Source organism: Sinohyriopsis cumingii, chromosome 5 (assembly GCF_028554795.1).
Source record: "Sinohyriopsis cumingii isolate HCF-2022 chromosome 5, ASM2855479v2, whole genome shotgun sequence".
Lineage (NCBI taxonomy): Eukaryota > Metazoa > Mollusca > Bivalvia > Unionida > Unionidae > Sinohyriopsis > Sinohyriopsis cumingii.
In genome coordinates, this window is record NC_142965.1 from 62192163 (window position 1) to 62207964 (window position 15802).

Sequence of the window (15802 nt, forward strand, 5' to 3'; positions counted from 1 at the left end):
GAGGGGTGACACCAAAATGAAAAATTGCAAATTTTACAGAGCACACACTGCTCGGTCTTGTCTGGAGGGGTGACACCATGAGTTTACCGCACTGGGTGACACCAACCCTAGCGACGCCGCTGGGGTGGGGGGGGGGGGACACCTCAAAGACAATAGCTAAGATAGTTAAACGCTTGAGTCGGTGGGATCCACAGGTAAAAAAACCGTTTGATTCGATACGGCCACATCCTGACAGTGTTTGGGATCCCTGGCGACAGTCAGGTTAGAAACTGTATGTAAATTGATGAATGAAATGGCTAACTTCAGGGTATTATTTTTTTTAATGTCCTTGATACTTCTCTTTTTAGAATAGGTAGTGGGTACACAGAAACGGGAGGGTGGGCGAACACAAGTATAACCAGTATTGTCGCTTTAAGTTTCAACTGATTTTTTTATATATTTAATTCAACAGGTTATGCTACTATAATATTTTGTTCACATTTTTCTGAAGAAAACAAAATTGCATGTGTGAAACTTCTGCTCTTGCCTAATTTCAAAATGACTAAGTTCAGGTCGAGAGATCTCAGAATTGTTTGATTTTTCGATATTATGAGTAAGAAGTCTTTAGTGAAGAAGATATAAAAGGAATGTAATCACATGAGCATTCGTTATGCATAAACTGGTAAAAGATAGAAGATTCTTTTCTAAGTGTCCTTTCACTGGCATTAAAAAATTAGTTTTAGAAGAAGTTTATGGTTCACCAAGCGATAATCAGTACAAAGAATGTTGTACTTAATTTGACATATTGCTCCAAATTTTCGGTGAGGCTACTGCCCACTCGGCTCACTTCTTAAGAAGTTTTTCATGTAGGCCAACAAATTGTTTTTCTTACTTTTATTAAATTATCAAATTTACCACGATGTCAGCCAGTTCTGCGCGTCGGGTAATTCTGCGCATCGATACGTCATTTCTGTAAACATTGGATCACGTGTTATATTTGGTCGAAAATCCAATTTGTATCGAGAAAGAACGATCGTCCTTTAAGGAAAGTTATATTCATAAAGTGCACAAAAATATGACACTTTTCTATACTCTAAATGCATATGAAAATGTGATTTCTGAATGTCAACATGAAGACCCATTCCATTACCTTCTTGAACCTGTAACTCAGAAAAACCTATTTAATATTTATCGTTTAGAATCATACAAATAAATACATTATTTAATAGATGGAAATGTTTACCTTAGAACAATACTGCATTTTAATCCAAGTTTCTGATTTTGCAATAAGTTGTCCCACATGAACTTGATTGTCTGCTATCCATTATGTCAGCTTGCCAGTGTCTAGAATGGGATTCTTAAGAAATTTCCCCCCTATAGTTTGTCTCTAAATTCTTTTGTAAATTTTTTCCCCATAAACAAGGCATTGTAAACACATTACATCTTATTCATTGTTGTTTCTCTTCGACATAATAGCTTATTTTTTTTTAAAATGTTGAACTTTTACTAATTTTTTCTCAAGATCAGTCTAGTTTGCTTAATATCTCATGCCATTTAGTGGTACTGTTACATTGAATTTTGTAAAACCAGTTATAAAAATGGCCTAATTACTTGACTGAAATGCTGACAGAAAGAGTCCAAAGTAATGTATTTCATTTCCTTAACCCAATGCATAAAAATATCTTTTAAAAACTATACCCAGAATGGTCATGCATATCGCAAGTCATGAAAACACGGGTGGTATCCCATGTGACCAAGATTAATATTCTGGTGACAATTACCCTCTTTTCAAGTATTGCAGTATTTTATTTTTGTCAATATTTCAAATTCAATATGCATTTGCATCAATATTAGTGATGGAAACCTTATGTGTGCAGAAAAGCCCAATAGCGATGTACAGTCTGTGCCCAATAATGTCAGAATTTTCTTCTCCTTCTTCTTCTTTTAAAGAGATGTGAGCAACTTGCTAGTTTCTTCTTGGTATGGATTAGTCCTACAAATTAATGTGAAACACCTCACCTGATAATTATGTTTTTGTGTGCGACCCAAATACATAAATACCAGGTGAGGTGTATTACATTGTAGGACTACATGTGGATCTCTCACAGATTAGTACTAATATTGGTACCCCAACTTTGTTCAAGCTGCACCATCATACCTGCTCACAGATATGAATTTTAAAAATTATCTTGAAGTATATTTAAGTACACAGACAAAACGTTAGCCCTGCAATATAAGACGTAAGATTTTGATATTGATTATGTGGGGATGGGTAGTCTGTGTTATATGAATATTATAAACAAATTTTGTAAGTGTATGAATGTATTATGTATTCATATGCTGTGTATTCATAATTAAGGTGCATGTTTGGATGAAGAGATTATGCAAATATTTTGGCCATATGACTTCAAAAGATAAACTTTACAGTGTAATTATTTTAACTTCTAGAGGTACCCCCATTACAATATTGTAATTATTTTAACTCCTAGAGGTATCCCCATTACAGTATTGTAATTATTTTAACAACGAGAGGTACCCCCAATTCAGTATTGTAATTATAAATAAGTTGTTGTTGTTGTTGTTGTAGGATTTAACGCCATTTTTCAGCACACGATAGGCAATACATGGCAGCCAGTATTAATGGTGGAGGAAGAACCAGGGAAAACCCCAGAAAGAACCAGTGACCCACGAGAAGCTACTGGCAAGCTTTCTCACATACCCACATTGTCTGAATCCGAGACTCGAACCCACGCAGACAGAGAAGAAATGGCAGTGATCCATAATGGAGAGCACTTTAGACCACTCGGCCACTAATTATAAATAAGTAAAAAATACTTAAATAGCAGCCATGTAAACAAGATATTCTTGTTAGTTTGACAACTTAGTAGAAAATTTCAGTTGAAATCATTTCTAACCTGGATTCAAACAACCCCTACAACATGTACATGAAAGCACATGCACAGGAGTTCTCACACCATTGTGGTCATCCATTCCCAGACAAAAAGTAGTTGTTTCTGATGTTATGGATGAACTTGAACTGTATGACTTTTGAACTGCATATTGAGAGATCAGTATGCAGCAAGGAACAGATATGGTAACATACATGTTATGTGGGTGCGTCTGTTTTTGGAAACAGGGATTTTCTTAAGATGAGCACTCACTTTTGAACTTTGCTGCAACAGTCCATAAGTAAGATTTCAGGTTTATGATCTTAATATTATTATACATCATTCAGTTCTTTAAATATTATATTATATGCTTAACTTCTTTTTGACATATTTTGAATTCCACAATATAGCATTGTCCCAAGGACTGCTCCAGTGGCCTAGTGGTTAGAGTGTCTGCCCAGGATGCAGGAGGTTGTGGGTTCGAATCCCAGCCAAGTCATACCAAAGACTTCAAAAAATGGTACTAACAGCTGCCTTGCTAAGCGCTCAGCATTAGGTTAGTGTTAGGACTGGTTGGCCTGATGTCAGGATAATGTGACTGTGGGACATCATGATACATGTCTGGCATCACTTTAAACTGCCACACTCCAGACATTGTAGCAATATGACTGGAAAATTGTTAAAACTACATTAAAAATCTAAATCACACACACACACACACACACACACACACACACACACATGCATTGTCCTATACATATCTGATCTTAACATGTTATTTTTAAATAGGTTCTTACAGAAATGCCAGCATACATGACTGATGGTATATTCACATTTTTCATGTTTTATTACAAGAGGGCATCTATCATTAATGATTTTTACACTAAAATTTAATTAAAATATAAAGCTAAAAGAGATTTTCACTTGACAAAACTTATTTCTTTACTATTTATTTCCTAAAGTGTTGCAACCAGTGACATTTTTGTTGACAGAAATGTTTATCAAAGATTTATGTTTACAGTGTACTGAGAATTTTTTGGTAAAAAAAATGTCAAAATATAGGGGAGCTTACATCATTGACCTGTGTATAGGGGAGCTTTCATTGTTCAGCTGTTTATAGGCGAGTTTACTTCATTCAGCTGTATATAGAGGAGTTTACAATCAAATTCGTGGTTTCTTACAAGACTGAGCTGTATAGGGGATCTTGTAAGATTGAGCTGTATATAATTATTGAGCTGTATAGGGGATCTTGTAAGACTGAGCTGTATGTTCGAGAGCCTTTATGATAGAACTGTATATAATGATTGAGCTGTATATAGGGGATCTTATATGATTGAGCTGTGTATAGGAGATCTTGTATGAGTGAGATGCATGTATTGATTCAGCTGTATATAGGCATCTTGTACAATTAAGCTGTATACAGGGGATCTTGAGTGAATGAGCTATATGTGGCAGATTTTACAACATTGCTTATTTCAGATGACATTTGTGAAGTGACTCAAATAATTGTTGTCATTTTCAAGCCTTTCTATCAGTCTGGAAATGTTAGCAGAACTAAAATACTATTGTTGTCTTCTTTAAAAATGAGAAATAGGTTCCATGTTATGGATGAAAACAAAGAGGAGAAATAAGTTTACCTAAATTTGACCGCATGTTTCCTTTTTGGCCAAATGCTGCTATCTTCTCTGAGGTACAGTCTTGCCTTGCAGCTGGTAAAAATATTACTGTTTAGATTCTTCCCAAGTAAATTTTGAAGAATTACCAAGTTTTTACATTAATTTGTGTTTTTCTTTGCTTTAACAGGAAAAATGATTGAGTATGTTCATGTTAACTGGAATCCTGAGGCAGATGGACAGAGAAGCAGTTGGCTGAATTCAGCTTCTGAAATAAGTCTCCCAGAGGGGGTTTATGATGGGCAATTAGAGCAAAAAGGTCAGGGTATTTTTTAAAATTAATTGACATAGCAACAGATGTCACCCATTGACTACTAGATTTAATTAGTTGTTGTTTATTCAAGGTTACTATGTTCTGCCAGCCAATCTTGTTATGGAAAAGATGTGATCTGCTATGTAATGAGAACAGTTGTGCTAAACTGGATTGACACCTGGACAGTTTACACTGTATAACATGTATAAATTCAGTGTTTAATAATATTATTTGTTTTCATCCCAGTTGCAATAAATTATAATTAACAGCTGAAAATATATCGCTAATAATATGATAATATTTTCAAAAATTAACCTAATGACATAAAGTATTTCCATGGAAGTTACTTGATTGATTGAAAATGTGTGATTATGTTCATAGACTTTCTGCATTATTGCAGATATAACAAAGAAACACTGGAAGAATAGTGACTCCCGACCCAACTGCTTCATTAAATCCTGCAGACAGAAATTCTCATTAATTGAAAGGCCTCACCATTGTAGAAGGTAAGTGCTTAAAGACAAATACATGTATTAGGTATAAAAGAAGGATTAACAGAACATTGTCATTTTCTCTTGGGTTGTGATGGTAAATAGACCCCTAATTTAAATGGTCAGTTAATATATACCATATTAATATACAGATGCCTTACATGTACACAAGCTGTAATGGTCAGTTTTAAAATTCTGTCTGAATTACCATTAGACAGTATGAGCTATTGTCATATCTATCCAACCTATTAGTCCATTTATCAATTTAACACATACCATGAATGATTTCTTTATATTTGGTCAAACTTAAGATGTGTGGAGAGGTATATGGTGTTAACCATTTATATCTGTCCTGGCCTTTCATCGTTAATTTCTTTTTTCACTCAGTAACATTTGAAAGGCTTCATGGATTCAAAGTTTAATATGAAGCTTTATTTTAGAAAGTTTTGAGTCAGGTTTGATTTTAACCTGTTTACAAATAAATATGATGGAATTATGGTCTTTGTCTGACTCAGCGCATTGCACCCTTAAGTCTTCTGCCTGGAGTTGAGAGGGCTAACATGGCTGGATGAAGGCTGCCAATGATGAATCCTTTGGGTTAAAACAATATCTTGTGCCTAGAGTTCAGAAGGTTACCACATGATGAATCCAGTGGGCTACAATAATATCTTCTGTCTGGACTTAAGGGGGCTAACATACTGACTGTAGGCTACCACAAGATGAATCCAGTAAGCTATTACTTTAACTTGAGCCTGGAACATAAGGAGGCTACCATATGAATCCAGTGGGCTACAACAATATCTAATGCCTGTAATTCAGGGCTAACATACTGGCTGTTGGCTAATGCTTAATAAATCCTGTGGGCTAATACCATATCTTGTGCCTGGAGTGCAAGAGGGCTAGTATATGTTAAATCCATTTGGCTACAACTATATCTTGTGTATGGAACTTTTGGGGCTAACATGTTGTCTCATGGCTACCATATGATGAATCCACTGGGTTACTACTTCTGTCAGGAGCTCATGGTGTAAGCATACACATTCCAGGCTACCATATGTTGAACCCAGTGCGCTTCTACAGTATTTTGTTCCTAACATGCTGACTTTAGGTTACCATATGTTAAATCAATTTGGATACAGCATTATATCATGACCTGTTCTACATTTGTGCTTTCTAACAACAAAGTTATACAAATATTTCACAAAGAAGAATTACAGTAGTCCCCCTCTTATAAGGCCACCCCTAATGCAGCAGTGAAGTGGCCTTATAATGCGGGTGGCCTTTCTAGAGGGGGATGACAAATGCGAATAGTAAATACATATGAAGAAAGTCACAAGTACATTTAATTTTAAATATTTAATATTTTCATTAAAAAATCACATGCATGATGTGAAATAAATGTAAAACAAACTGTGTCATCATTTTCAAAAGAATGCTGTGAATAACCATTGATATAGTTTTAAAACTGTCTTTATAATTATGTTACAGTTCACATCATCTGTCACTTTGTTGGTAACAGTCTAAAAAACAAACCAGTCTCGTCACATTAAAAATATCCCTGCTGTCATATCTCCTGCATATATCTTTTAGTCTTTTGTTCCAATCTTCAACAACTTCATTATTAACATCAGCTGATTCTCCACTAAGGACAGAACACTTAATATTGTGTCGCACTTGAAATCTGTGCAACCATCCGTTACTTGCGGTAAAGTCGTCATATCCCAATTCAACTGACAAAATTGTTGCTTTTTCTTGTCATTCAAATCAGGATACAAACGTCTCCTGGCTCAGACAATCTTCCTTTCTCTGTCCATTCCACCTTCCCACTTCTGCAGAATTGTTTCATTATCTTTCACGATATTGTTTATCTTAGTCTTCCCGACATTAGTTTTCTGCAAGGATCCTCGACGAACACCACCCCACCCCCACCCCGGTCAGTTGAATTACTTTCACTTTCTCCTCTAAACTGAGAATTTTTATTTTCCTCGATGACATGTTGATGTTTTTGCAGTAAACTATTCATGTTGCCAACTACAATACTGATAAAACAATTTTGTATGCATCTAAACAAATTGCCGTGTGTTTTTATAGGAAGTGATCTTGTCACGTGATTCATTAGTCGCAGTCTGGTACCCTATTGTTTTTATACATTTCTTTACACTAAGTGAGAGAAGCCAAAACAGCTTCGATATGTACCATTAACATCACTCAGATTTGACTTCGCGGCCGTTAGGATTTTCGTAATTTTGACAAATATTGTTGGTAGTAATAGCCACTGATTATCAAAGTGAACAAGCTCAACATCTTACTAAGGGAAGCCATAAAGGCTACCAAACCATTTTCCTGCTAACTTGGGTATTGTACATCGATACTGCCACTTCTAAGCTGTTACTACTGTTCAATAATTGTAATTTTAACAATTATCAGTGACTAAACTGGACATCTTATGATAACACGGCAGTAAGGCTAATTGGATTACATGTACGTACCCTTTTGTCTGGATTAAAATTTGAGTCTTTCTCGGTTTTTATGGAATAAATTTGGCTTCTCGTGAGGCGTAAATGATATAATATTAACCTTAGTGGTAAATGTACTTTACTCAACACTTCTTTCAGTAACGAAAACCAGACATCAGGCAAACAGAAATCGGATTACTTAACACACGTTACGAATAAAATACTGGTTCTGGATACATATTCAAATAAAATGTGGCTGCTTGTGAGGGGTAAATTTTATATTATTGCACTAATATGCTGGCCGCTGGTCGCGTTAGCCAGGTGGCCTTTCACGAGGGGTACTTTTGAACACAAACTCGTCGGTGCCAACGGATTCTGGCCGTAAGGAGCGGGTGGACGCTGGTCAGGGGGGCCGTTCAAGAGGGGGACTACTGTATTGGTAATGACTAATAATAAGATTCCAGGGAAGTCTTAAAGCTAGAAGTGTCTATGAACTAATTAGTTGTAACCAGGGGTAATTAATTTCAGCTAACACCACTTAGTTTTAACAGGGCTTCTTTGGTTCTTTTAATGGTAGCCTGCAACAAAAAAAGTTTGAGAATTGCTCAACACTCATCATAGTGCATGTAGATGTTGATCATATTAATTAAATGATTTTCAAAAAAGGCAAAAGAATTCCTAAGCACCAGTTTATTTTACTCATACTCCATTGCTAACTTTGTTAATAACATGTAGAATAATTATGAAATAGTGTAATGTTTCAAGGATGCCAGATTGAGATAAAGTAATTATTGAAATTTACTGAGAATTTAATTAAATATTTTTGGTAGTATATGTATGTATGCAAAGGAAAATTGTCAGCTCTGTTGTATCAACTTACATATTAAAGATTCATAAGTGTTTTTAAATATAGAGGAGCTTTTATGTTGTTGTTGCCACAACTCCTCCTACTCCAGCCAGTTACTTTTCAACATAACATCCATATTCTTAGTGAATTACCTCCCTTGGATAGGACATTACCAATGCCACCACGCTCTACCTGGTTTTAAAATGCCACGAAGAAAAAATTGTATGCTTTGATCACTGCATCACACTTAATTTAAATTGTGTTTGCTGCTAACTTTTCTCTACATTTATTTCAATGCAAAATGGGAAAATTTGTGAATGCATCTTACTTGCAATCCTAGAACAAAGTACTTATGATGTTACAAGGTAGCATGCAGCATGTGTCAGGGTATATCAGTGATGTCAAAATCACGTACATCTGATCTGCCATGCACAGTCTGGTTCTTTTTTCCTTTTTCAAAAAAAAATTGAATTTCATTCTTTGAAAGGAGATGTAGCATCCAGTCAGCATGATTGTATACTAATGTAAAGAAATGATGTACTAAGGATTAGCAATCGGAACATTCTTGACCTTTTCCATCAAGTTAGGAAATAAACCTAAGATGTAATTCGTTGCTATTGAGAATTATTTTCAGAGCTACATTTGTTCATTTGGCACAATGTGGCAGAGGAGCGAAAGTCGCAATTATAGCATAATTGACGTTATGTGTCAGAATATATTTATTGCAGACCACCATAGGTGAGGTGTCCACATACTCACCAAATTTATGTGTGTTCCAACAACTATAAATAAAGGTTATTTTTCGACTTGATGGAAATGGTCAAGTGATGTTTCATTTGAAGGTTTATATAACCCAGGGTAGAAACAGCCTGACGGCAGTGGATAAATTCTAAAAGAGTACTGTCTGTGAGGAACATTAATAACATCTTCTTGCAAGGGCTTCGACTCACTTTAGCAATAGGGACTTAAACGAAAAAAACAAAAATCAAAAGAAGATACAAATTCAGGACAGACTTATTTAATATTTTTTTCTACTTACTATGTCAGTGTGATATGTCAAAAACCATTATACTCCAGCCCAATTTACATATTCTGTTTTAAGTGCAGAAATATACCTGTAATTACAACCAAATAGGTGTTTCTTGATCATTTTAAAAGTTTTATAAATTCCTAAGACTCAGCCTGTTTGTTGACCATACAATGTGAGCAAATTATATTCTTTGAAATTAAAAGTTTTCTTTTCTAAATCAAAATATCTATATAAAATTTATTTGTGTGTAAAAATTAATTTGCGTATGAGAACTTATATTTCGAATTCATTGTTACAAACTGTACATTAAAATTTTGTACATGAACTATTTTTTAAATTATTTTGATCTGTAACCTCATTCATTTTCAATCTTTTATTCTCTATTCTAAGGGCTTGATCTTTAAAAGTCCCACTCTATCTTTCCTGTCTCTCTTCTCTAGCTCTCTCCTTTTACTTTGTACAGTGACACTGTTTACATAAAAGTTTGGCATATATAAGCATTCAGGTAAAGAAAGCATGAATTGTTGGGCATCATAATTGATTGACCAATGCAAATCAACCATGCTGTTGGAAAGTGACCTCACGACTGTAATACACACACAACTTCGTGCATTGATTCCTCAAAATTCACATCATATTAGAAGATGGTATAAATTTTATGCAACAGGTAACAAGGATTTTGATGTATGAGGGGACGTCTCAAAATGTATATGCTCTACTGGAACAGCATGTGTGACTAAAATCGGATCATTGAAGGATGCACAAAGTACATAGCTGTATAGAAATATATATATATATATATATATATATATATATATATATATATATATATATATATATATATTTACACACACACCACTCCCTCAATAACTCGCGCCCGGATAACTTGCAGTCCTGCTTATAATTGTGTGACCGGCATGGTGGCTCCCATTTTTTTTCTCAAAGAAAATATCTTTAAAATACATGTATGATGAATGTGAAAATTTACGATAAGAATTCACAAATTAAACCTTGATACATCGCTTGTTTTATCATTAAAAATAATGATTAATGCCTGTAAAGATAGAATCCATACTGTGAAATTTGCAAGTTCTAAATAAGATTTCATATATTATGTAAGTTTTTTATGATAAATAGTTGTCAATACACTGTAAATAAACAGTCTGGTGAAATAGCAATCAATGAAAACTTCAGGTATATGCTAACAGGTGACAACAAAGAATGAAATAAACACCAATTAAATGTCTTGCTATGTGAAAGTCACATTCTAATCCTTTAATTCCGTTTCAGTGTAAACATTATAATTGCAACATATTCTGTTCTATGAAAACATGAAAAGAGTCAGTTGACTGTTACGTCGAAACCCATGAGTTTTATTGTGAGAACCTAATTACATTCTGGCTTTGTTTTGGTCAACAGCTTGCGAAAGTGTTTGTTGCATTAAAAAATCAATTAAAAGAGACTTGTGTTGTTTTATCACTTTGAATATGTCTTTTGTATCAAATCAAGCAAGGGAGGTACAAAATTCAAAGGCATGCAAATCTGAGCATAAGTTCTTTTGGTCACTACCGTTATCAAAATTCATTTTATTTGACCAATTGAAAATGGTTTCACATTTTTATACGGTGGTTGGAGACACAAATTGTTGACTATGTAAAGATCATACAGTTGAGAAATCTGTGGGATTTTTCTTGGCGGCAGAGAAATCAAGGAGTAATACAAAACAATTAACTGATTTTTTTCAAAATGTGAAGTTACCACCATGTCTGCTAATTCTTTTTGTTGGGTAATTCTGCGCAATGATACGTCATTTATGCAAACATTGAATGATTTGAAATCCATTTTGTATCAGGAAAAAATGATCATACTTTAATTAAGGAAAGTGATATTCATAAAGTGTACACAAATATCCGACATTTTGACTCGAAATGCATATGAAAATGTGATTTTTAAATGTAAACATGAAGACCCACTCCATGACCTTCTGGAACCGGTAAACCAGAAAATCTGATTTACTATGTATCTTTTAGAATCATACAAATAAATACATTATATAAAAGAGGGAAATGTACACTTTAAAACAATACTGCATTTTAATCCAAGTTTCCAGTTTTTAAAGAAGTTGTCCCACATGTACAAAATCGGCTGCTGCCCAGCTTGTCAACTTGCCGCTAAAACATAAATTCTCAAGAAATTCCCCAGCTGTTTCTAAATTCTTTGGTAATTTTTTCACCATCAATAAGACATTGTAAACACATTACATCCTATTCATTGTTGTTTCTTTTCCGCATAATAGCTTATGTTTTATAAAACATTGAACTCTACTAACTTTTTTACAAGATCAGTTTAGTTTGCTTAATATCTCTTGCCATTTATTGGCATTTTTACCTTAAATTTTGTAAAAATAATTATAAACCTGACCTAATTACTAGACTGAACTGCTGACAGAAACAGTCCAAAGTAATTTTTTTCATTTCTTTAGCTCGATGAATAAACATTACACGTTTTCAATGCTTTGTGCAGAATAGGCCAACATAACGCAACTTAGGAAACCATGGGGGTGGTATCCCCTGTGACCAAAACTAATATTAATTTGAACAGAATATTCTGGTGACAATTGCCTCTTTTCAAATGGTGAGCATTGCTGTATTTTATTTTTGCCAATCCGTCGAATTCGGTATGCTTTTTGCTTCAATATTGGAGACGGAAACCATAAGTGCGCAGAAATGCCTGACAGCATTGTGTATTTGTCAAGCATGTCACAAATGGCAAGTATTATCATGTTGAAATTTACGTTGTTTTAAATTTGTAGACCCATTAAATTCATGTTGGTAATGATTAACCCTTGTGATTTTTTTTCATTTTACTTCCACGACAATCATATATATATATTGTTTGTTTGTTCGATTGACAATGATTTTCGAAAAGAATGTCGATCTTTTGTATTAAAAAACCTGTCCAATTTGGATCAAAAAATAAAAATAGAATGTATCCAATTCAACACACAAATTAGTGATGTAGTACATAATGTGTGAAGTGGTACACGTGTTAAGCGAACGGAAACCAAGTGGAATAATGTTTTTGATGATCTCCTCAATATATTGTAATTTATCCCGAAATTAATGTTGCTGAATGGTTAAAAAATAAACAAAGTGCACCATTATGAAGAGATTCAGTTAATCTCAGCACGATTATAAATTGAGTACTCAACACTATAACCTGCCAACCCACCCACCCTCCTTTTGCCTTTATGTTGATGCTTTATTGGTTTTGGCTTTTTTTATATAGATCCTTCGATAACTTGCGCCTCATTTATAGTGCGGTCAATGTTTTGGGACCCCGATGTGCGCGAGTTATTGAGGGAGAGGTGTATATATATGGGGGCCTCCAGTGGCTGAGTGGTCTAAAGTGCTCACCATTACGGATCACTGCCATCTCACCTCTGTCTGTGCATGGGTTAGAATCTCAGACTCAGCCAATGTGAGTATGTGAGAAAACTTGCCGGTAGCTTCTCATGGGTTGGTGGTTCTTTCCGGGTTTATCCTTGGTTCTTTCTCCACCATTTATACTGGCTGCCATGTATAGCCTATCTTGTGCTGAAAAATGACATAAAACCCTATAACAAGAACACAATATATATATATATATATATATATATATATATATATATATATATATATATATATATATATATATATATATATATATATATATGTATGTATATATATATATATATATATATATATATATATATATATATATATATATATGTATATATATATATATATATATATATATATATATATATATATATATATATATATATATAGTTTGACCTTATTTAGAGTTGCTCATTGGATACAGGGATTATGCTGGTCACATAAATCTGTGCAGGAGAAATATTTAATTGTATGTTGTGTTAGACATTTTGTACTGAGTGTAATTTCAGTCCAACAACTTTTGCTTTCAGATGTGGTGAAGTTTTCTGCAGCACATGTCTGAAGTATCAGAGGAAATTAAATGTTCTTGCCAACCCTGATCCAGAAGGAAAGCCTTATAAGGTGAAGGTCATCTAAAGTGTGGTGATATAGATGCTTGCAGACTGTACTATAAATCGGGGGCCCTGAGTGGCCGAGTGGTCTAAAGCGCTCTCCGTTACGGATCACTGCCATCTCACCTCTATTTGCATGGGTTCGAGTCTCAGATTCGGCCAGTGTGGGTATGTGAGGAAGCTTGCCAGTAGCTTCTCATGGGTCGTGGTTCTTTCCAGGGGTTATCCCCGGGTTCTTCCTCCACCATTAATACTGACTGCCATGTATAGCATATCGTGTGCTGAGAAATGGCGTTAAACCCCACAACAACAACAACAATAAATTAAAGTAGATCAGGGTCCACACTAACAGGCCTGCTTTCCCTTACAATTTGTTCATAAATCTTTCAGAAATGACCCTTAGATGACAGATTTATGGAAAAATAACAAAAAAATATGAAAATACAGTGTAGATATTGAGTTGCCCCCATTTGGTCTGTATCCAGATTGTTATATTAAATTCATTGAAGTTGGTCAAGAAACCAGACTAACTTTACAGGAGTACTTCAGATGATCTAATCTTCTGATGTTTTTTACAGAGAACACTTGTATGATCAAGTTTTTGCTCTTATGCTAAAGTACAGGTCACTCAACCAAAAACGGCTTTGCCATGTGAATTTTTAGGCATACATTGAGCAACCATAGATTATGACTTTTGAGATGCTTGTTCGACTTAGCCAGGTTAGTTCTAGTGTTGTGTTGTAACCCAAGATGAAATAGATTGCATGCATTAAATAGCTGGTTTTGATATTGATTGTGCCAACAAACAAAATCTTGCACATTTGCAAGCATCTGCCAATTTTAACTTCTCAGTTTTGACAAATGACATAATTTCCATATCAGAAAATGGTTTTCCATATTGTGTGAAGTTGTAGGCCTCTTACAGAGAGCTGTCTTCTTCAGTTTGATTTCAGTCTTATTTAGATTTGAAATTGCCATTCCTCTGGAGTGTTATGCATGTACTGAGCTGCACATGCCTTGTGAGCTTCAGAACGGCCATGAAACTTCATTGGTTTAATCCTAAATTTGTCATTTCCACTGATAAATACACTGGTTGAATTTACAATGTGTGCCACTTTGCAGTAACTGTAAACCATATTTCCTACTGAGTCAGTAAAATCAAGCCAGGGAATTAACCCAATGCTGCTGAAACCTTCCCTCTCCACGTATTGTCATATTTGACCTTTTCTGAGGACTGCCACAGATTCTGGTATATGGCTCCTTGCAGTCGTATTTTGTATCCCTCCACCTGCATGTGAATTTTACTTCTCCTAATCTTCCCCATCACCATCCTAGTGAAAATAATTTAGCAAACTCATAGTATCCAAATAGTTAATATCCGTTTGCTTGACTAAAGTGATCATAACTTACATTTGTTTCATTTAAATAATAGATATAGCTCATTAATTAGCATAATTGTTTATCTTCAGAAACATTTGTAGAAGTTAATCCTTTGTATACTCAAAACATTATAGGGTCATTTCTGTCACTTATTCAGTTCATAAAGGAAACTGATGTTAATGTCATTGTTGTGGGGTTTAACGCCATTTTTCAGCACACGATAGGCAATACATGGCGGCCGGTATTAATGGTGGAGGAAGAACCCGGGAAAACCCCAGAAAGAACCACCGACCCTCAAGAAGCTACTGGCAAGCTTTCTCACATACCCACATTGGCTGAATCTTAGACTCGAACGGCCGCAGACAGAGGTGAGATGGCAGTGATCCGTAACGAAGAGCGCTTTAGACCACTCGGCCACTGTTAATGTCAGTAAAGTGCCTTTCAGTAATTTAATTAGACTAATTATTAAATCATTATTCGTTTGAAATGCTGTATATTATGTCTGATAACAACTACACTAATAATAATAATAACAACAACAATAATAACAAGAATAATAATTTCATTGTAATATAAAATAATGCCAAATTACCATTAATATTATTATTATTATTATTATTATTAAAGTAAAATAAGTTCACTTTGTTATTGTTATTATTTTTATACTATTTTCAACGAGTTTCCTACTTTAAGATTCAGTTTCAACAAAAAAAACAACCACAGGAACGAAAAATTAAAAAAACTAAATTAGTTT

The 15802-nt window shown here is 34.5% G+C and overlaps 1 protein-coding gene across 8 annotated transcripts in view; it reads left to right on the top strand.

Annotated features, from left to right (window-relative positions):
- The first annotated feature begins 601 nt into the window (after positions 1–601).
- The window catches only part of LOC149799296 (uncharacterized), a 67148-nt gene continuing 51947 nt past the window's right edge, over positions 602–15802 (top strand). For 7 of the 8 annotated variants that reach the window (XR_016421140.1, XR_016421142.1, XR_016421144.1 and 4 more), the window contains exons 1-4: positions 628–800; positions 4671–4799; positions 5194–5299; positions 13588–13678. Coding sequence is in view for 2 of the 8 variants with exons in the window: in XM_089958601.1 (XP_089814727.1) it covers positions 4676–4799; positions 5194–5299; positions 13588–13678 (321 nt within the window). In the remaining 6 variants the exon portion in view is untranslated. Of the gene's footprint in view, positions 801–4670; positions 4800–5193; positions 5300–13587; positions 13679–15802 lie in introns of all 8 variants that reach the window. The other variant, XM_089958602.1, reaches the window with a different exon arrangement.